The 21722-nt window shown below is 55.6% G+C and overlaps 1 protein-coding gene across 14 annotated transcripts in view; it reads left to right on the top strand.

Moving 5' to 3' along the window:
* Nucleotides 1–21722, top strand: part of UACA (uveal autoantigen with coiled-coil domains and ankyrin repeats) — a 93550-nt gene that overhangs the window by 18817 nt on the left and 53011 nt on the right. For 7 of the 14 annotated variants that reach the window (XR_008311360.1, XM_053271696.1, XM_053271695.1 and 4 more), the window contains exons 2-18: nucleotides 3615–3748; nucleotides 6135–6223; nucleotides 7204–7268; nucleotides 7400–7457; nucleotides 7930–8000; nucleotides 8185–8291; nucleotides 9050–9231; nucleotides 10052–10092; nucleotides 10269–10358; nucleotides 11533–11640; nucleotides 12774–12806; nucleotides 13439–13537; nucleotides 13847–13883; nucleotides 14905–14960; nucleotides 16726–19323; nucleotides 20116–20268; nucleotides 21405–21470. Coding sequence is in view for 13 of the 14 variants with exons in the window: in XM_053271696.1 (XP_053127671.1) it covers nucleotides 3615–3748; nucleotides 6135–6223; nucleotides 7204–7268; nucleotides 7400–7457; nucleotides 7930–8000; nucleotides 8185–8291; nucleotides 9050–9231; nucleotides 10052–10092; nucleotides 10269–10358; nucleotides 11533–11640; nucleotides 12774–12806; nucleotides 13439–13537; nucleotides 13847–13883; nucleotides 14905–14960; nucleotides 16726–19323; nucleotides 20116–20268; nucleotides 21405–21470 (3987 nt within the window). In the remaining variant the exon portion in view is untranslated. Of the gene's footprint in view, nucleotides 1–1016; nucleotides 1345–3614; nucleotides 3749–6134; nucleotides 6224–7203; nucleotides 7269–7399; nucleotides 7458–7929; nucleotides 8001–8184; nucleotides 8292–9049; nucleotides 9232–10051; nucleotides 10093–10268; nucleotides 10359–11532; nucleotides 11641–12773; nucleotides 12807–13438; nucleotides 13538–13846; nucleotides 13884–14904; nucleotides 14961–16725; nucleotides 19324–20115; nucleotides 20269–21404; nucleotides 21471–21722 lie in introns of those variants that run through there. The other 7 variants (XM_053271703.1, XM_053271704.1, XM_053271707.1 and 4 more) reach the window with 7 other exon arrangements.

A 21722-nucleotide genomic window follows, 5' to 3' on the forward strand; every position in this document is an offset into this window, starting at 1 on the left:
TCAAATGAGCTATTAAACGAAGGAATATCTGGCCCTCTCCCTCTGCAAAGGGCCCTGGGAATCTCAGCAAGCAGTATGTTCATTTCTTCTGTCTGATGTCTTAAAAGTCCCGAGGGGTCCAGCCTGCCTTACGGGCTGCGTTTGCCTGTACCACCCGACTTGCTCCAAAGTCAGCGCCGTCAGTGCCTGCTAAAGATGGCCCTGCGGAGCGTGTCTTCCTGGTTTAGTTGGAAAGTGGGGAAGGGGCCCTGCCTCTCCTGCTTGCCAGTAAATCATTAGGCTGTCTATTTAACGCCGTAACAAGCCTCGGTGGGGCTTCTCAGCTTGCCTGCTGGGAGACAGCCTGACAGCAGGAGTAAGCTGAGCCCTCCTGGCTTTCAGGATGGGGTTCGTGCTTGTAAAGGGAGGTTTTTTTCTCCCTTTCCCAAAAAGCCAAGGCACGCGTGTCTTCCAAATTAACATCTGAGATGCTTTTGTCAAAATAGCCTCTTGCATTCCTCTTGCTGTGGAGTCGGGACTTTGCTTGGTGCGGTCATATGACTGCAAAGCCGCGGCCCGGACATGAGTGGCTGGGGGGGCCCGCTGGTTCCATCTCTGGTTCCTGCCGCCGCTCTTTCAAGTGCCCTCTTTGGCAGTGGCTTAGAGGCGCCCCTTGGAAAGGACCGGTTAATTAGGCACAGCACGTGTGCTCCTTTGGGCAGCCTCCGCGGGCAGAGCGTGTCGCCCGCTCGTGGCGGGACCAGTGGGTGCATTCCTGCCTCGCTGGCCGCCAGGAACCCTCATGGATTACTCACCGGATGAGCACGCTCTGAATGTATTATTAGCTATTTTCTTTCGATCGCTTGGCTATCAAGTACCGGGCAAATCAAAAAATAGCTCTGGACTGGTGTGAGACTGTCTGCATATTGTTTACAGGATATTTTGGAGCTGGGCAATATTTACTGTGTCTGTGTTGCGGAGGCACTAGTCCGTGCCACCGCGGGCGAGCGGCAGAAACGAAAGCCAGGCTGGTGGTGGACTTCCTCCTGGAGTGCCTGGCGGGTGGCGGAGCTGGCACTGGAAGCTGTCGGTCTTCTCCAGAGGGATGAAGTCTGAAGAAGACCCCGACGATGGGGAGAGTGTGACTGGGGAGCCCCGCAAAGAGGAGGGTGGCCCAAGATGAAGGCAGGAGGGCAGCCGAGCTATAGGCAAGCCGGGGGGGCCTGCTTGGACTCTGGGCGGCGGTGGTAGCGGCTCCCCCCCGCCCTCTTGAGACTGCATGTCGGGAACATCCTTTGCTTCTGGCAGCAAGGACTTGGAAACTCTAGGATGAGTTGCTGGTTCTCCTGTGCTCTTAAAAACACAGTAGGTATTGTGTATGCGACTACAAAGCCAGGCATGCTGGTGGCGGCGGCGGCAGCCTCTGCCTTGGTTTGCCTTGTCCCTTCGTGGGGTGGCCCAGATTTGGACGTCTGCCCACCGCAGCCCTGCCTTCCATTCCTAGCTAATTGAAGATTTCCAGTCATGTATGCTGACTTTGTATAGCAGGTGGTGGGGACCAATTGGTGACAGTTCTAGATGTCCGCTCCTGAAGAGTGGCTGAGCTTTCAACTGGGTGGGGTGCGGGGAGAGAGCCTTTTCACTGTAAGAGTGGCTGTGGCAGATCCTCCATGGTTTGCAGCCCTCGGGAGTCCCGTTGGGAGGGGTTTTATTGCAGTGCCCGTGTCTGTGGGTGGAACGGGGGAGAGTGGTCGACAGAGCCAAACGCCCTTCCGTTTTTGTGGAGCATTCCCTGAGCCACGGTTTCCTGGAGCTGAGAATGCAACCACATCCAGGCGCTGTTTATTTCCCTCTGTATGATGTAAATTGTGAGGTTCCTTTTTGGAAGGGCTGGCCCCAATTCTGGAGGGCATGCAGGAATGCTCCCCTTGGAGTGTTTGCCGTGTGGGCTGGGCAGCCTGGGTGACCTACAGGAGCAGGGAAGGCGAAGAGGCTGGCGGCCCTTTTTTCTGGGGGGTGGGGAGCAGCATTGCGCCTTCTGGTGATGCCACTACCTGAAAAAGCCACCGAGATGCTTCTTTGGGTCAAGCAGAGCATTCTCTGCTCCACGCGCCTGACCCCAGCCCTTCTGTGACTGGGAATTCCATGATGGTGGAGCATCTACAGTGGGGTGGAGAGGGCAGGAAGAGGTGGTCTTGGGCCCCTCCTGTGAAACACCCCCCCTTCTCCCCTGAAAATGGGCCCGGAGGCTGTCGCATCCCCCCTCCAGGCTTGCTTCTCGGTCCTGAGCCCTGTGGCGGCTGCGGCTGTGGGGCTTTTGAAATGATCTTGTGGGGGGCAAAGTAGCAGGCTGGGGGAAGACTGAAGGGTTGCTTGACTATAGACCATCCCTCACACACACCCACTCACACCAATCCCCTGCATTCGTGTTACGGGGGAGGCTGGGCTTTCTAGCCCCCTGGGTTTCTTGCCTTGTCTAGGGCAGGGCTGCACACTTCCGGCCCTCCAGCATTTGGGGTGCAACTCCCAGGAACTCCAGCCACAGTGGCCAGTAGTCCAACATCTGCAGGAGGGACAAAGTTATGCCGTCCTGGTCTAGTGTGACTCTTAGAGGCGGGATATGCTGATGCTGGTGGCTCCCAACGGATCCAGCCAGTGCTGTGTTTACTCTTTTGGCAGGGTTAGGGTCTGTCTGTCTATCTGCCTATCTTCTATTTATACGCTGCTTTTTGGCGGCGGTGGCAGCAGCCACAACCACAACAAAGGCATTTGGTAAAGAAGTGTCCTTGGAAGAGGGCTAGGAGGGCATCTTAATTCTTAATCCCGCCCCCCAAACCTGAATTATAGTATGACACGGCTAGTGAAGTTCAAAGCAGTGACTCTCCAGCGTTTCAGAGAGGGTCTTTCCCAGCCTTACTTGGAGATGCTGCCAGGCATGGAACCTGGGACCTTGGGCATGCCAAACAGATGCTCTGCCACTCAGCTGCAGCTCCCTCCTCCAGCCAAATGGGACTTGCCATCTCTTAAGGGGATTTCCTTCAATGCCAGTCACACGGCAGGCGAGGAACACTGGTTTCTAGCCTACTTTCCTTAAAGAAAGTAAGCTTATGAGATCACCTGGCATGCCGTGTCCATGTTCGTCCCCCCCCACTATCAACTACACAACGCCTGGACCAATATGGACCAAATTGGGTACAGTTGTAGAGACACAGAGGGACACCTCAGCAGTGTCATTTGTGATGATGTCATCCACCCCGATCCAAGATGACAGATGCATGAACGCTTGAGGTGCAAGTGGGCTAACTGATGAACCACCTAATCGATTTGAACCAAATTCACTACAGCTGTAGGGACACGTAGCTGCAGGGGCGTAGTTTGTAGTGATGTCATCCACCCTGATTCAAGATGGTGGACATGTGAATGCTTAAGGCTGAAGTGGGCTAACGTCTGCAGATGGTAATCATCAACTAAGATTGTAGTGAAAGGAAAGTAGGCAGATTAGTTCTTTCCAGAACAACTTGTTTTAATTCCTTTTTATCAGGGGTGAGGCTGTAAGGTGGCAATGACTCCTTTCCTAATATTCCCAGGTTCTACCACCAGAGACTTAATACATGTATCCTGTACTCTTTACACAGCTCACTGCAGACTGGAACAAATACGATGACCGGTTGATGAAAGCAGCTGAGAGGAGTGATGTGGAGAAGATTGCCTCTGTCCTCACGAAAAAAGGAGTGAACCCCACAAAACTGGATGTGGAAGGGAGATCTGCGTGAGTAGAAACCAGGCCCTTTGTTTCCAGTTGCCATGTCCCTTTCTGTCCAGTTTATTGACCATTTCAAACTGTCTACCCGCAGAAAAACCTTGAGTCCTTTTGCCCATAGCTGTGCTCGTGGCATGCACTGGCAAGATGAATGTTGGCTCTAAACCTTGTGTATGCTCTAGAACATCCAGCATCAGCATCATTTTTCCTGTTTAAGCCAAAGACGATGCCTTTGGCTTTCTTTCCTTTGGCTTAGCCTTTAATGCTCCTGTAATGTGTCTGCTAAGAAGGGTCTCAGGGATTCATATAGCTACCCCAAAAGATCGGTCAGTCTTAGCCTCCACCCCCACCCCCCTCTGGAGTGTCGGGATCAGAGATGGTGGCTTGCTGCAGGTCCTCCAGTTGGATGATGTCAGCTGGGCTCCAGGTCATGCCCCTCAGTTTCTTGCACTAAAAAGGCATTCTTAATGATTTTGCAGAGAGCACCAGCACTGAGGCACGCAGGGAAATGCAGTCATGTACCTGAGATCCACAGAAGACCGCTAGGAGAGGGCAACCGTTTCTCTTAGATCAGGGCTGCACAACTTTGGCTCTCCAGCTGCTGTTAGACTACAACTCCCATCATCCCCTAGCCAACAGGGATGGTGGGAGTTGCAGTCCAGTATCTGCAGAGGAGCTGAAGCAGTGTAGCTGTGCCTTAGATTCAAGAGAAGGAAGAGCATGTGCAGATCCACCCATGTCCTTAGACCTTGACTGCATCTGGAAGCCTTGTGTACATCCACCCACCACCACCTAAGCATGGGAAGCTGCTGGTCGTTAGATTTAGCCCAAGGTGCTGGTTCTTGCTAGGCAAGCAGCTCAGCAGTGTCTGCAAGGTGATCCTTGCAGGAAAGAGGTCAAGCCGGATACTTCTTGGGTTTTTCCCCTGCTTGTAGACTTCATTGTGTGTGGCAGGGTGGAGCTCACATGAATAGATCACATTCTTTGTTTCCATGGTGACATCCAGCAGACCCCAAAGCAAGGAATTGGGTGGTCTTTCTCAAAACAAGCTGTAGGGGGTGTGGCTGTGAGAGAGAGTGTGACGGGGGGGAGCTTGCTTCAAAGGCTTGCTGGGGAGAAGAAGAAGAAAAGGTGCGGGCCTTTCCCATGGGGTTCATGTTACTGGTGTGACATCTGTTCCTTTTCCAAGTCCCTTTTTGTTTCACTATCTGAACTCCTGGCCTCGCACACGATAAAAGCGGAGAGCTCTGTAGTAATTTCAGAACCTTCTAAATACTCAAGGCTAAGAAGTAATGAATAGCAAGCTCAAGTTACTGTTCAGAGCCGTTTCCCGTCTTAGATCAGCGGTGAGAGTTGAGATTTGTGTTGAATGGCTTGCAGGGAGTGAGTGACTCTCTCTGGGTGGCTCTTGCTCACGACCACCGAGCGTAATTCTTTGGCTGCTGGCTGCAGAGCCTTTCGAGCTACCTTCTGCTGGGTTGTAGCATCCCTTGCATGAAATCCAGCTGTGCAGGTTGTCCAGGCTTGCACTGGGACTGCCCAAGTGGCTATAGGCAGGTTTGGAGGCAGGAGACCTCTGGATCCCACTTGCAAGGGAGCAACAGCAGGAGAGAGGCCATGCCTGCCTCTCTTGCCTGTGGGCTTCCCAGAGGCACCCGGTGGGCCACTGTGGGAACATAGGAAGCTGCTATATCCTGAGTCAGACCAATGGTCTATCTAGCTCAGTATTGTCTTCACAGACTGGCAGCAGCTTCTCCAGGGTTGCCGACAGGAGTCTCCCTCAGCCCTATCTTGGAGATGCTGCCAGGGAGGGAACTTGAAACCTTCTGCCCTTCCCAGAGCGGCTCCATCCCCCTGAGGGGAATATCTTGCAGTGCTCTCACATCAAGTCTCCCATTCATATGCAACCAGGGCAGACCCTGCTTAGCTATGGGGACAAGTCATGCTTGCTACCACCAGACCAGCTCTCCTCTTGGGAAACAGGAGGCTGGACTAGATGGGCTTCCTTGGGCCTGATCCGGCAAGACCCTTTTTAGGACTGGAGACTTTGTAGATGAAGCTTCCTGGTGTGGCCATGAGCGGTTGGTGTCGGGCAAGCCAGCACCTCTCGAGCTCGGCCACCTCCTTACAATAGGGAGACCACAGGGGCCTGCCTTACAAGGCTGTTGAAGGATTAGCCAGGATTATAGAAATCCCGGGGTTTAGATTTGCTGAGGCAGGAGACGGGAAGACTGAAATCTGGATTTAGCCTACATTCCACTGGCCTGTTCAAAGGTGGCTTCCCCTTTTGAGACTTTTTTGATAACATTCCCTTCGTTTGCGAGGTTTCCCAGTGGAATGACTTGGCACATCCAAGACACCCAGGGACCTCCTTACTTTCCTCCCTTTTCTTTAGGTTCCATGTTGTAGCCTCCAAGGGGAATCTGGATTGTCTGAATGCCATTCTTGTCCACGGGGTTGACATCGTAGCTACTGACGCGGCAGGTATGGCTCCTTGTTGGAAATGGACCGTGCAAGAGCTTCTGTTCTAAAACACTTTGTGTGCTGCCCTTTAGGCGAAGAAGCAGTCTTGGCTACAAAATTAAAGCTGAACATTGGTTGAAGTAGCAAAAGTCAAAAACCAGAGAGAGAAAACCAGCAGATTCCAAAAGCAACCATGGGGACCAGCTTGGATGACTTTCTGGGAGGCCGGGCGAAGACCTGGGAGGGTGCTCTCTCTGGTCAGCATGCTGATAATGATCTGAGCATTTGAGCAACCACGTATGGGAGGAGGCCGGTGGGTGACGCTGCCTCAACAGAGCCTGGCCTTGTCTACACCAGCTGGCAGTGGCTCTCCAGGGTCCCAGGCAGAGGGGTCCGGGTTCAGTCCCAGCCTGGACTTGAACCTGGGCCCTTCTGCATGGGACTCTTGCCTTTCTAGCCTGGTATTTGTCCTTCTGATTCCTGGGGTTTAACTTACCTGGAGCTTTAAGGGTGAGCACCAGCCCTTTGGATTGCGGCAGGTCGGGGTGGGGCAATGCTTTCATGTCTTTCTTAAATGTGCTGAATTATTATGAATGTCTGTGCTTTAAACGGGCTTCTGAAGATTTGTTGGATGCTTATCAGAGTGTCTTCTTGCTCTGTAAGCCTGTTGGAATCCCAATGGCTCTTTTTGCCACTTTGAATAGTTTGTTTAGTGGTGGCAAATGCAATCAAGAGCGGCACTGGCAAGGTTTAAAGGGAAGTATCCATTCTGGTTGACAGTTCAGGGTTGGTTCTTTCAGGCAACCTTTCTTCTCCTCAAGAGATGCGAACTTGGTTAAAATACAGCCATTACTCACACCATTTAGTTTGTGGAGTGCACAGTTTTTGCAGTGTGCAAGTGTGTTCTTAGGTGTGTGGTGTATCTCCTGGTGTATCTCCTCCTTCTCTGGCTGCCCTCTTGTGACAGGCCTCCGTTCACTCTTTCCTTGCATCCTCTCTAGGAAGGAATGCTCTGCACCTCGCTGCAAAATACGGACATGCCCTTTGTCTGCAGAAACTCTTGCAGGTACTTGACCACTTGGCAGTGGCTGTGTTGACAGTGTAAACTATTATCACTTGAAACAGTGTCCACTGATCATGTTGGGGTCCTTCAATATGGCCCCACTGATGACACTGTGCCTTTGGCTTTTCTGACAGTACAACTGCCCGACGGAAAATGTGGACTTGCAGGGCCGGACCGCTCTTCATGACGCAGGTAAGGGATGGGCCTCCATGGCAGCCACTGCGCTTCACCCCCTGGAAAGGTTGTGGTGTCTAACCAGGCTTGCGCACAGCCAGATGCTTCCCAGCAGTGGCCAGGAAAGCTTCTGAGAACTGGAAGAGGGCTGGTTCTGTTTCTTCTCGGAGCATCTCTGTGCCTCAGATGACAACAGGGTGAGGGTAGGATTTGTAGGTAGCGAAGCTACGAAAGGCTTGGGTGGACTAGCAGCCTGTGTAGACTCCGCCTCTCACCCTGGCAAGGCTCCTCTTCCCTCCTTCAGTCCTATTAAAAGTGCTGCATGCTGTTCAGCATTGGTGGTTTGGAATTCCGAAGCATCTTTGAAGCACGTGGCTTCTAGCTTTTACGAAAGCAGTTTGGAGGCTGGAGACCTGGAGTCTAGCAAGCCACCTGCTAGTGGTGAGATGTCCCCCTTGCTAATAATTTGACACTCTTTTGTCCCCCAAAGCAATGTCCGACTGTTCATCCAGCATCCAGCTGCTGTGTGACCATGGGGCTTCGGTGAATGCCAAAGATGCAGTAAGTCTGGCCCAAGTTCTCCCCTAGCTAGTCCAATCCCTCATACCATAGCCACATTGTGTGGCTCCCCAGGGGCATCTGGTGGGCCACTATGGGCCACTGGGTCCTGGACAGATAGGCCTTCTTGGGCCTGATCCATCTAGGCTCTCAACATTCTTAACGTTTCCCCCCCACTGCTCTCCAGGATGGAAGGACGCCACTGGTGCTGGCCACTCAGATGTGCCGTCCAACGATATGTCAGCTTCTGTTAGACCGGGGCACCGATGTCAATGCTAGAGACAAACAGAACCGGTAAGGCACCCCTCAAATGCCTGGGGATGGCGGGACCTGCACACTTCCCAGAGAACACTCTCTGGGGTTGCAGGCTGTGAAGATACTTGACCAAAGTCAAGGGGTGCATTTGATCATCCCTGGTGAAATCTGCTCCAGAATTGATGCCTCTCAATCCCAGTTGCAGGGGAGCAACAGCAGAAGAGAGGGCATGCCCTCTCCTCTTGCCTGTGGGCTTCTTGGAGGCATCTGGTGGGCCAGTATGGGAAACAGGATGTTGAACTAGGTAGGCCTTGGCCCAAGTCCAGCAGGGCATTTCTTAAGTCCACATTCCAATAATTTCAGTATTTTTGGCCAAAGCAACTAATATCATACCCTCTCTGTCAATGAGGCATTGTCATAATTAGTTGATAGCATTTCAGAAAAACAAGACCCTTGAGTCGGGAAAAGAGAGGCGAAAACCGCCACAGAGAGCATCAAATATGTGAGTCCTCCTAGGATGATTAAGCAAACCTTCCTCACTACTTTGGAAGTGAGAAGCTGATTGTGCTGATGGAACGTTCTTAGAGAAATATCACGTCTGTCTGATGTTTCAGTTGTGCCAGCTTGTTTTATCAGGAGCTCCCAGGTCTGCCATAATGCCAGCTTTGGAGTAGTCTCATCACGAAGGGCATTTTTACCTTTTCCAATGAAGTGGCTTTAAAAAAAAGTCTAGAGCTGGTTCTGGGTAGCCCATTGCTTGCCTGATTTGTGCTTGTGCTTCCTTCTTCCATCTTCAGGACTGCTCTGATGTTAGGCTGCGAATATGGCTGCAAGGATGCCGTGGACGTCTTGCTCAGAAATGGTGCGGACGTCACTCTGGTGGATGCTCTTGGCCACGACTGCGCTTACTATGCACGGATTGGTGACAGTGTGGACATCTTGACTCTGATCAAGGCTGCCATGGAGGAATCCAGCAAGGGTACGTCCTTGTGCTTGCAAAGAAGTCTCTCCCTGCTGACTGAGCGGGCTCTGGGGTTTAGGAACAAAGCAAGCTGCCTCCTACCAAGTCAGACCCGTGGTCCATCTAGCTCAGTATTGTCTATACGGACTGGCAGCGGCTAGTCCCAAGGATGCAAGCAGGACTCTCTCTGAGCTCTGTCTTGGAGATGCTGCCAGGGAGAGAACTTGGAACCTTCTGCATGCAAGCAGAATGCAAGATGCTCTTCCCAGAGTGGCTCCATACCCGAAGGGGAATATCTTACAGTGCTTGCCTGTGGGCTCCCATGTAAATGCAACCAGGGTGGACCCTGCTTAGCAAAGGGGGCTATTCCTGCTTGCTACCACAAGACCAGTTTAGAGGGTGTGTGTTTGTGGTGGGCTGAAGGTCTGCCCCTAGAATTTCACCTTGTGGTGGTCTGCATTTGAACACAGCCTGTGGTTTGGGGAATCGGCTGCCACATTTCACCTTTGTTGGCTCCTTTTGGCTTTGTTCCTTTATAAATATGTGGTAAGAATATCAAGTGGGTTCTCCTCTGCTTTTTTCTTTTTTTTTAAATTGTCAGGTGATATTCGGGGACTGGTTGCTTTCCCCCTGGGGTGTGTGTCCTCTTTCTCTTTAAAAGACTCTTGGGAGTGTATCTGCTTGTGTTGTAGTAGTATGTTACACGTAAACAAACATTAATGCCAACTGGGAAACATCTTCTTGGTTTGTTAGAAATGGTTGAATTCTAATCTTCTGAGTGAACTTGGGTGGGAAAACAAATAATGTATTGTGTTTGTGTTTCCCTTTTTCTGTTTAGCAGGCTATGAGGTCATGAAGAAAGGGCAGCCTGGACTAAAGGTGAGGCTTGTCTGTGGCGCCCAGTTCCAGTCCTGGGGATGGGCAGGTGCAAACCCATGCCCGAGAGCAGCCCTGCCCGCTTGGCCTTTGGGGAGAGGCTCTGCCCTCAGCGAAGGGCCTGGCTGGAGGCGAGTCTGCTTACGTTGGCCGCTCTGTGTCTTGTCGCTGCCTGGCAGGTGACTGGCTTGCTGTCCAAGTGGAGTCAGCCAAACGCCTTGGAGGAAGCCAACTTCAAGCCCTTTCAGAAGGAGCCCCGGAATGTACAGGTGAGGGGCGGGGGCGCCCTGGGCTTTCCCCCCAGATGTCCTGCTTTGCAGCCACAAGAGGGGCTGTGTGGGGCTTGCGGAAGATTCTCGCCATAAACACATTTGTTGTGTTTTGGATTGCGTACACCTCCTGGAGATACATGGATCAGGTGGCATATCCACATGATAAGTAAATAGAACTGCGTGGAGGGCAGGGGTAGAAACCACTTGGGGGGCATGTGGGGCTGCCTCCTTGGCCTCCCCCTTTGGCTCTTGCCCTCCAGACGGCGGCTTCGGCCAAGGAGGGGGGCTGAGCTGCTGGCTCAGCCCGTGGGGTGGGGGTGGGGGTGGGGGTGGGGGGCTGCTGCTCCCTGACAGGAGTGCCGGGCCTCAGCTGTTCACCCCTGCAGAACTCTGGCTCTGCTGGCAGCCCCCTTTCCCAGCTGGAGTCCCGCAGGTGCTGGCAGGCGATCTGTGCCCCCCCCCCGCCCGCTGCCCCCTTCTTGGCATCTTCAGCCCTCTCCTGATTCCCCAAGCACACTCACTATGCATGTACCATTCTTCAGCAAAAGTTCTCCAAGTGGTTTAAGCAGAAAAGTAAATCCCCAGTCAGATGGCTCCCTGCCCCCCCCCCCGGCTCTCCGCCTAAAGATAAATGTGCGAGGCACCCCCGGTGGCAGCAGCAGCCACTGGGGGGATGCGGAGCTCCTTCTCCTCAAGAGGCTCTCGTTGCTTAGATGTGCCCCTGGAAGCTGCAGCGTTCAGAGCCGGCCCACCGTGGCTGTGCTGCCGGCATCCTTGTGGCTTCTTGTGGCGTGAGGAGCCTGGCATGGCTGGCTGGCTCTCTGTGTCAGTCATTGACCAGAACAGACACGCGCATTCCCACGCCCACCACGAGAAGCCTGCCGTGTCCGCATCGGAGCAGGGCCGCTTGGTGCCTGTGCAGAGGCTCTGACAGGAGGCCTGGCTGGCTGCCTTGCTAGGAGCCAGTTCCCAGCTGCTGACAGGCTGGAGATAAGCAGAGCAGGGGGCCTGAGTGCTGCTGACAGACAGCCTCTTGGGACAGGGGGCTGTTGCTGGCTGCGGGCCATAGTTTGGAAGGGCGCCCCCGGTGGCAGGAGGCGGGGTTGGTTTGGCTTGGCTGGGTGTCTCTGGGGAGTGGGGCAAGTTCCCACATGCTTCTCCTCCTTTTCAGGAACTGGAACGAGAGAATGAGGACTTAAAAGGCAGACTGAGGGAGATCCAGCAGGAGCACCGAATCCTCCTGGACAGAATAAGCGGGCTACAGCTGCAGCTGAACGAGGTGAAGGGATGCAGTCCTGTTTGCTGCGACTGCCTAGTCCCAACGGGCAAGGCTCAGAAGGCTCCCCTCTGCATCAGAACAGCCCTGCGGGGTCCGGCCCCGGGTCTCTCTTGTCCAGCCCCGTTTCCCACAGTGACTCACCAGGTGCCTCTGGGCAGCCCACAAGCAAGAGCACCCTCTCCGCTCCCCTGCAGTTGCTCCCCTGCGACTGGGATGCAGAGGCATCCTGCTGGAGGGGGCCTCTCCATCTCCCGCTGTGGTTTGGCACTTTGGGAAGGCTTGATTGCCCCTGTGTTTTTCTCTTCATGGCAACCACTGGGTGGGTGGGTGGCTTGCCAAAATGGTTGCCATTGTGCCCATTCAACAGACCGAGGGCTGACTGAGCTTGCCCAGGGCCACATGTTGAAGCCAGGGTGGAGGAGGGCTTCAGCCTTCTGGAAATGTGTTGGTGCTGAGCCCCTGCCGCCCAGTGCCGCAGTTGACAGATCTAGTGAAATCCCCGCTCCTGCAGAGCTTCGGAGTTGCCTTTTCTGCTCTTTGCAGCAGTCTGTTTTGGGAAGGTCACCTATGAGCGGGGCTGAGGGGTGTCTGACTGGGGCATGACTAGTTGCAGCCAGTAGGGTTTCCAGGGCGTTCCTGGTGGGGGGGCGGGTGGGTGTGCTGTGTCTAAATGGCTGATGTTTCTGTTTGTCATGGAGTGTGACAATCTCCATCAAGGACAGTGTGGGGAGCGCAAACCAACTTGGCCCCTGATCATCTTGGTTGCCTTCTTCTGTACCTTTTCCGAGGTGTCCTCAACCTTGGGTCCCCAGATGTTGTTGGACTACAACTCCCATCATCAGCCACAATGGCCAGAGGTGGGGATGATGGGAGTTGTAGTCCAACATCTGGGCACCCTGAGTTGAGAACCCCTGGTCTAGAGGCCGGTTGGTCCATCAGATGGAAAGAGCAGTATGAAGAAGAGGGCTGTGGCTTGCCCTCTGTGGATCTGAGGAGGAGGAGGAAGTCGAAAACGAGGAAGCAGTGAGCATCCAGAACCTTTGTCCTGTTGATTGTAGCGATAACTTTGTTGATCTTCACACACACTCATTCTAGAAATAATTTGGGGTGTGCCTCTCTCTCTTGTCTTGTAGGAGCAGATGGTTGCTGATGACCTTGAAAGTGAGGTGAGGAGGACATGCTGCCCCTTCTGTCCCTTCCCTGCTGCTCTCCTACTGTTTGTTAAATCTGGACCTTGGGGAAGAATTCTGCTACCTCCTTGGTCAATGGTTTGGTGAGATTATCCAGGAGGAAGCTGTAGCTCAGGGGAAGAGCTCTTGATTTGTATGCAGAAGGTCCCAGGCTCAATCCATGGCAGCATCTCCAGGTAGGCCTGGGGAAATCCTTATCTGGAGAGCTGCTGCCAGTCAGTGTAGAGAGTACTGAGCGTGATGGTCCAAGGATCTGACTTGGTCTAAGATCCCATGCTCAAGGATGTTCAGATGTTTTTTCCTGATCATGGAACTCTTAACCTTGGACTAATTTTGATATGATGTTAGGCATTCATGACTCTCCCTATTAAAATGTGTTCCCATAATTCCCTTGAATTAGAATCAAACAGGTGCAGTCCTACTTGGCAGGCTGGGACCTTGCTGAGAAGTGCTTTTATTTGGGCTCCGTGTGGCTCAGACCTCTCCGAGACTGACAAGGGGCACGCTCAGACTCTTCCCTTAGCTCTACCCTGCAGGTTTTCCACATTTCTTGGGGCATAAATCTTGCCAGGTGTGTCCTGCCATGAGATTCTCTTGCTCGCTTTCAGAAGGATGAGCTCAGGAGGCTTCTGACTGCAAAGGAAAAGCAGCAAGAGGAAAGCCTGCGAATGCTTGAAGCACTGAAGTCAAAGCTGCGGTTCTATGAGGTTGGTCCCTTGGATGCGGAAGTATCCAGGCTCCCTTCTTAGCTGTCCTGTGTGCAGTTAATGGGACCCAGGAGGCACGTAGCAGGGTGGACGGAGGAAGTTGCAGGGGGGTGGGCCTCAGTCTCTCATGAATGCCCCTTGTGCGGGTCCAGCTAGACAGGAATGAACGCCGACTTCAGTCTCATTGCCTCTGCTGTGACTGTCCATGAAACGTGCTGCTTCAGAGTCCACTCCAGAAGCCTCCGAATCAATTAATTCTCTCATCTATTTGAAGAAAATGAATCCTCTTTGTGTGTTTTTAAATTTCAGGGTGACCATGCAGGATCTGGAAGCAGTTTTGGCAGCAGTGAGTATCTCTGTCTGTTGATGCCTTTTATTTAAAAGAGCCACCCAGGACTGAAGCCTTCACCCTTCTGTTGTTTGCAGTTGTGGCTTCACATGTGGTTACAGTTCAGGTCTACACACTGGAGTTGCTAGGCCAGTCCCAAGCCTGCCCTCTCCCCAGACAACGTATGAATCTGTCCTGTCGGTAGTCTGGCCTAACAAGGGGAGAGCTTGGTTTCAGGCTCGGTGGGGGTGTCTCTCCCCTCCCTGCCTGGAGATGTTGCTGCCGGGGGGCGCCTGGGACCTTCTGCATGCCGAGCAATACTCTCCCATGGAGGCTTCTCTGCCTCTGTGGAGCTTCTTCATGTTGTCTGCTGTCTCCTCTTGTCTGGCGTGTCATATTAATGTTCTTGTGGCATTTAATTACGGTGGTGTTCCCACCTCCAGCACCCGTCTTTTGGCCCAGAAGGCAGGAGATAAATAAATGTTGGTAGCAGCTTCTTCCCCTTTGTGTGTTCAGCAGACTAGAGATCAGACTGGTTGGTTCAGATCAGTGTGTGCAGTTCAGCCTCCTCGCCTCCTGCCCGCAAGGTTCCTGCTCTGTGGTGTCAAAGCCACCTTGCCTGTCTGTCCCGTTTCTGCTCGCTGGGCACAACCTGCACTACCTTGAGGCTCTTTGCCCTCAGTAGCCAAGACGCTCCAGAGTCCTCTCAGGTCGCAGCCGCTCAGCCAGTGGCTGCAGCGTCTCTTGGGCAACACCCAGCTCTTCACTGAGCAGGCCACAGTTCCTGCTTCGATTCTATGCAGTGCTGTCTGCCCTCCTTTCCAAAAACCCAACCCGAAAAGACTTAAAATAAGGGCACACTAAGCACAATGAAATGAAATGCGATCAGAACAAAAGCAGGCGCATGAAACAGAAACCATGTTCAGTCGACTAAAACCCATAAAACAAAATAGCACGGTTTTAAAGAGTGCCAGATTTTGCATAAAGACATTGCTTGTACTTCCGCTGACTTAGTGAGTGTGTCCATTTTGCCTTTCTGAAGGGAAAGAAGACCTCCTGCTTAAGCAGGGCTTGGGCTACTCGGCAGAACCACAGGTAAGCCGATAAGTGCCTTTTGGAAATGCTTTGCGTTTGTCCCGGGCTTTTTGAGTGTGCAGATGGCTTTGCATGCATCCTCTCCATGCAGTCCTGGGAAAAGAGTGACTGGGCTGGAATGTCAGAGGCATCCCAAAGCCGTGCTGTGAGTCTGTCTTGTGGCAGTTCCCAAGCAGTCTGGAACAATGAGATCTCGATTGCTGGCAGCACCAAGGTTGTTCACTGCTAAAAGCTGGAGAAAACCTTGACCTCCCACGGGCAAAGAACGGGTTAACGCGCATCGAAGAATATAGCAGAACTGACTAAACTCGCAGAGCTAGCCAGGAAAGGGATGCACGGTTGTTGTTTTTTAAACCCTGTTCTCTGATGCCTGGAGCCGAGGACATCTCTCATTCATTTTAAACAGTGGCAACCTTTATTCAGTACTGGAAAACAAAAGATAAATATAGAGATCAATATGCATAACATCTCTTTACTTACAAAATACGTTCTTGTGCTCTGTTTCGCTTTCATGGCTATTGTATGTTTGTTTCTAAATTGAATTTGTTTTAAATAGATATATAAACCCAACTCTGTAAGGCAGGGGCTCTCCACCTGGCGTTCCCACATGTCGTTGGACTACAACACCCATCATGCCCAGCCACAGTGGCCGAAGAGCATGTGGGGATTGCAGTCCAGCCACGTCTGGAGGCCCAAGGTGGAGAAGCCCTGTTGCAAGCGGAGGGAGTATTTGGGTGCCTAGAGTGCAGCTGAGGCTGACGGGGAGTGGTTTGGCAGAGGCCACCTGCTAAGTTCATGGCCGAGGGGAGATTCAAACTGGGGACATCCTGATCCGCAGCTCAGTCTTTTTAGCTAGTACCTGGCACCAGCTCACAGTAGCAGCTTCCCTCCTCATACTAGGAGATCGACAGCGCTCCTACTGCTGGCATATATGATAGGCAGCCCTTTTCTGCAATACTGGGTCATTGGTGCCCTCTTGAGGCTCCAGGATGCCACGGCAGGCTTCTTGCGGGGTGGGGTCAACTTCCGAGAACAGTTTGGCGTTGGAGATGCAGAGGAAGCCGCTTCATGACTCAACACTGCCTTGCTGGGCTCCCCTGTGAGGGCACTGATGGTGAGGCCACACAGAAATGGGGCGTGTGATGGCCCCGTGGGTCAGGGACTCTGGTCTTGTGGATCCGCTCGATCAGGGGTTCTCAACCTAGAGTCCCCAGATGTTGGGGTCGTGGGAGTTGTAGTCCAACTGGGGGACCAGGGTTCATTCCCAGGTGTTGTTGACTACAGCTCCCAGAATCACTGCAGTGGCTTTGGCTTGGGGATTATGGGAGTGGTAGTCAACAACATCTGGGAATCCCTATTAGAGGGACCACTGCTGGCGACCGTGGCTGAGAGCTCCTAATCTAATGGCAGGAGCCAAATGTTAATCCTCCGTGGGTGGGAATAGGCAGGGAGCAACAGCGGGAGCAGCAGCACTAGCCTCCTTAGGGGAAATTAAAATGTGGCTTCTGGCTGAAGTGACACAGCTGTGTACACGTGACATTTTGGACCTAGAAGTGCTGGGTCCGCAGACCTGCCCTGAATGCAACCTTGAATGCCCTGGGAAGGAAAAGAGCCCTGGGTACCGAACCCGGGGCCTGCTGCAGGTCCTGTCCCACAGAGGCTGGTGAGGCTGCTGAGTTTTACATGGAACCTGAAAGGGCATTTGGGGGTCGTGATGGCTGCCTCCCCATGACTTGACTTGTCTGTCTGTCTGTCTGTCTTGAAGCACGTCTCTGCTCCGGTGCCCATTGGCCTGCAGAGCAGGTCCATGGTGAGGCCTTTGGAGCTCCTGGGCCCCAGTCAGGCTTCTGCCGCCGAAGCCGAAGCGCTGAAGCGGGAGCTGAGCGGCCTGCGGAGCTGCTACGAGGCGGGGAGAGGTGAGGCCGGCAAGCTGCAGCAGGAGCTGGCCCACAAGGCCGCCGAATGCCAAGCCCTGGCGCGGGAGTGCGAGAGGAGCAAGCAGGAGTCTGACCAGCAGATCAGGCAGCTGGAAGACGCCCTGAAGGATGTGCAGAAGAGGATGTTTGACTCGGAAGGGAAGGTCAAGCAGATGCAGACCCACTTCCTGGCCTTGAAGGACCACCTGACGAGCGAAGCCGCCGTGGGCAGCGGCCGGCTGGTGGAGGAGCTGAAGGAGCAGCTGCGGGAGATGAAGGCCAAGTACGAGGGGGCCTCTGCCGAGGTGGGCAAGCTGCGGAACCAGCTGAAGCAGAACGAGCTGCTGGTGGCCGAGTTCCGGAGGGACGAGGGCCGGCTGGTGGAGGACCAGAAGCAGCTGCAGAAGGAGCTGGGCATGTTGAAGGGGGAGCGCGAGCGGAGGGAGAGGCGGGTCTCGGAGGCCGAAGGGCAGCTGGAGCAGGTGAAGAGCTCCCTCTCGGGCCAAGTGGAAGAGCAAGCCAGGAGGCTGGCGGAGGCGGAGCGGGAGCGCGAGAGGCTGCAGGCGGAGGCGCGGCGGCTGCGGGCGGAGCTGGAGGGCCAGAAGGCCCAGCTGGCCCAGGCGGTGAAGGCCGAGGAGCACCGGCACCTGAAGAGCAGCTACGAGCAGAGAGTCAAGGAGCTGGAGAGGGCCCAGGCCGAGGGGCAGCAGCAGGGCCAGGCCCTGCAGAAGGAGGCGGAGAGGCTGAGCGCAGAGAACGGCCTGCTGAGGCAGCAGCTGGACACGCTCCGGAGCGAGCTGAAGAGCTGCTACGTGCCTCTGAAGGTCAGCGAAGACATGAAGAGGGCCGGCGACGTGGCCGTGGGGGAGCTGCAGAAGCAGCTGGCGGAAGCCTCCGAGAAGCACCGCAGGTCCCAGGCGGAAGCCGAGAAGCTGCTGGCGGAAAAGAGCTGCTTGAGGGAAAACATCCGCCACCTCCAGGCGGCCTACGTGGCCCCGGAGAAGCACGAGAAGGAGACGGGGGCCTTGAAAGCGGCCATTGCGGACCTGAGAAAGCAACTGGCGGAGCTTGGCCAGGCATGCGAAGAGGAGCGAGCCTGGGCCGGTGAGCTGGCGTCCAAAAATGCCGCTCTGCTCGAGGTCCTGACGCAGCAGTATGTGCCCCTTGCCACTCACGAGGAGACCAAGGCTGCGTTGAATGGCACCCTGGAAAGGACAGGCCAAGAGCTGTCGGAGCTGAAGGGGGAACTGGAAGGCGTCAAGCAGGAGTTTGTGAGAGTCACCGAAGAGAACCGGGCCCTGGAGCAGCAGCTGCGGGGCCTGCAGAGGCAAGTCCAAGGGGAGTTCATCAGCAGCGGGGAGCATGCCCGGCAGGTGGCTGCTCTGGAGCGGAGCCTGCAGGAGCTGCGGGGAAGCCACTCGCAGGCGCTGGCCCAGTCCCAGCAGAAGCAGGAGGAGGTGGCCCAGCTGCATGCCGAGATCGCAGCCCAGAGGCAGGAGCTCGACACCCTCCAGGAGTGCCTCCAGTCCAAGTACGCCCCCCTGGCCAGCCTCCAGGAGAAGGAGCGGCTCTTCGAGGCCGCCCGGCGGGAGCTGCAGGGCCGGCTGCGGGAGGAGGGCGAGCGGCGCCAGGCCACGGAGGAGGAGCTGCGCCAGTGCCGCCAGGAGGGCCAGCAGCTCCGCAGCAGCCTCCAGGCCCTCCAGCAGGACCTGCAGCAGAACGACGTCCTGGCCGAGAAGGCGCACGAGCTGGCCGGCAAGCTGGAGGAGCTGCAGCAGGAGTGTGCCGCGCTCCGGGCGGAGAAGGAGCAGCTCCAGGCGGAGAGCGCCCGGCAGCGCGCGGAGGCCCTGGCCGCGCAGAGCCGCTCCGTCCCCGTGGAGCAGTTGGAGGCCCTGCAGAGGACGCTGGGCAGCACCATCGAGGCGCTGGAGGGGGAGCTGCGCAGCCAGGCGGCCGGCTGGCAGCAGGAGCTCCAGAAGGGCCGGGAGCAGCAGCAGGAGCAGCTGGCCCGCCTGCAGGGAGCCTGGGAAGGAGAGGCCGCCGCCGCGAAAGCCGCCCTGCGCGAGAAGGAGGGCGAGAGCCAGGCCCAGAGCCAGGAGGCGGCCCGGCTGCGGGCGGAGGTCCAGAGCGCCCGGCAGGCCCTGAAGGAGCTGGAGAGCCGCGGGCTGGCGGAGCGGGCCGAGCACCAGGCCGCGAGGGGCAAGCTGGAAGGCCAGGTGGGCAGCATGGCCGAGAAGCTGGCCCAGCTGAGCCGGGAGCTGGAGGCCGTGCGGGCGGAGGAGCGCTCCACCAAGGACGAGAAGGAGCTGCTGCAGTCCCGGAGCTCCAGCATTGAGCAGGAGATCAAGGAGCAGAAGGAGAGGTGCGACAAGTCCCTCTCCACCATCACCGAGCTGCAGAAGAGGATCCAGGAGTCGGCCCAGCAGGTGGAGGCGAAAGATAACAAGGTGAGCCCCCAGCAGGCTGGAGAGGGGGCGGGGCAGGGTGTGTGTGTCATCCTGTGCAACTGGAGGCAGGATGTTGTGGGCGGGGGGGGGGGGCACGATGCAAACGCCACCTCCTTGATCCTGCACAAGCCGACTCGGACACCAGATGCAACCTGGCTGTCTGAAGGGCTAGGCCACTCCTTCCGTGGGCCAGGAGCGGAGGCCGGTTTGGCTCCTGTGCATCAGCCGGGGCCTCCCAACCTGCTTCTCCCCACTTGAGTACTAAACCCTTGTACAGGGAGAGAGGCGGGGAAACGGCCTGTCCGAATCCAGGCTGGGCCGCTGCATGCAGCTGCTCTCTGACCCTCGTCCTCGGCCCGTGCTGCCTTTCGCAAGTGACGGTGCACATGTGTGCTCCTGTTGGCGAGGCCTCTGCAGTGTGCGCTCGCTTTCGCATGGGGTTGGGGTCAGGGCTGGTGCTGTTGGCACTGGGGCCATCTGCACTCTCTTCCAGATGCCAAGTGAAGGCAGATTTCAGATCTGGGAACGTTGCTGCCCCCCCCGTCCCAGACACCTAGAAATAAAAGGCCGAGCTGGCCCCCTGGAGGGTGGCCACATGTCGTGCTTTGGGTTGCCTTCTCTCTCCTTCCTGGTGCTACCAGCAAGGCGGGGCAGGGAGTGGCCAGAAGCCCGGCATCTCCACCTCTCTCTGCTCTGATTTGGTTGGAGTGTCCCCAGCAGCGGGTGACGCTGAGACACCAGGGGTCCCAGGGGAGGCGCCTGGCCTGAGCTGCTGCCATGGCTCTCTTGCAGATCACGGAGCTCCTGAATGACGTGGAGCGGCTGAAGCAGGCCCTGAACGGCCTCTCTCAGCTGACGTACAGCAGCGGCGTTCCGGCCAAGAGGCAGAGCCAGCAGCTCGAAGTGCTCCAGAACCAGGTGAAGACCCTGCAGCAACAGCTGGCTGTAAGTAGTGGACTCGGCCTGCCTGCTGGCGCTGAAACTGGCCCCTGGCCAGGGAAGTGAGTGGGGGAGCAGGCGTGATCCTTCTCAGGGTTGTGGGTGAGCGGCGGCTCCGGACCGGAGTCCGCACGGCTGGTGCTGCTGGGGAACACAGTTCAGGTCCTGCCAACGTAGGGAGCTGCCTCCTGCCGAGTCAGAGACCCTTGGTCCATCTAGCTCGGTATCGCCTGCCCTGACAGGCAGCCGGTCTCGGGGGTCTTTCCCGCCCTACCTGGAGATGTTGCCATGGATCAAGCCTGGAACTGTCTGCATGCCAAGCAGAGGCTCCTACCACAGAGATAACAAGCCTCCAGCGAATGACAGGGAATGCCCACTGAAAGGCCCTGGTTCCTCCCCAATGGCCATAGGGATGCGTGGGGTTTCATTGGCCATTTGGAGATTCAGGGCCTTCCATGACCATTTGATTCACCTAGCTCAGGGTTGACTGTGCACTGACTGGCAGCGGCTCTCCCAGCCCGGCCTGGAGATGCTGCTGCCGCCAGGGAGGGAACCTGGGAGCTTCTGCAGGCCAAGCAGGGCCTCTCCCAGTGAGCTACAGCCCCCTCCCCTAAGGCACAGGTTTGGGCCCTCTCTTTTGTGCTGGGGTTCTGGGACTCCCTTTTTAAAATGTGAAAAATGTAGAGCAAGTGATAAAACTTGACCTGTGCAAAGTGCAGACATTCCCAAAGATTTTAACAAAACATAACCGTATTAAGTGGTCATAACAGAATGTTCCATTGGAAATGCTGCCTTGTCTGTTCAAGGACAACAGAAACTGATTCCTGTTCTCATCGTCATGTTTAGCTCTTCCCCCTCCCGAAAACCTGCTCCCATTTTTAAGAAAAGACGTTTGTAGCCCCTTTATGATGGTCAAGATGTGCTTGACGGTGGCTGGGGTGAAATCTCCAGAAGAGCAGGGGCTTCCCATGGCTGGTGTGTGTGTGTGTGTGTGTGTGTGTGTGTGTGTGTGTGTGTGTGTGTGTGTGTGTGTGTGTGTGTGAGAGAGCACCTTGTGCCTCCCCATGACTAGCAGAAGCGGAATGGACTCTGCTCTGAAAGTGTCGCTGTGGCCCCTGACCCGAGTGCTCCTTTGGTCCTAGGATGCTGAGAGGCAGCACCAGGAGGTCATCTCCATCTATCGGACACACCTCCTCAGTGCGGTTCAGGTACGTGTCCTGGCTTCGGGGCCGAAAACGGGGCTGGCAGCCTCGCGTGGAGCGTGTGGGACAGACTCCGGGGCCTTCTAGCTCTGGATTGTCTGTGCTGACCTGCAGCAGCTCTCCGGGGCCTCTTGCAGCCCGGCCTGGAGAGGCTGCTGCCGCCAGAGGTGGAGGCCGGGCCCTTCTGCAGGCCAGGTGGAGGAGGCTCTGCTCCTGAGCCGCCCCTCCCTCCTCGAGTTGGCCTGTTTCTCTTCTGCA

Source organism: Hemicordylus capensis, chromosome 10 (assembly GCF_027244095.1).
Source record: "Hemicordylus capensis ecotype Gifberg chromosome 10, rHemCap1.1.pri, whole genome shotgun sequence".
Classification (NCBI taxonomy): domain Eukaryota; kingdom Metazoa; phylum Chordata; class Lepidosauria; order Squamata; family Cordylidae; genus Hemicordylus; species Hemicordylus capensis.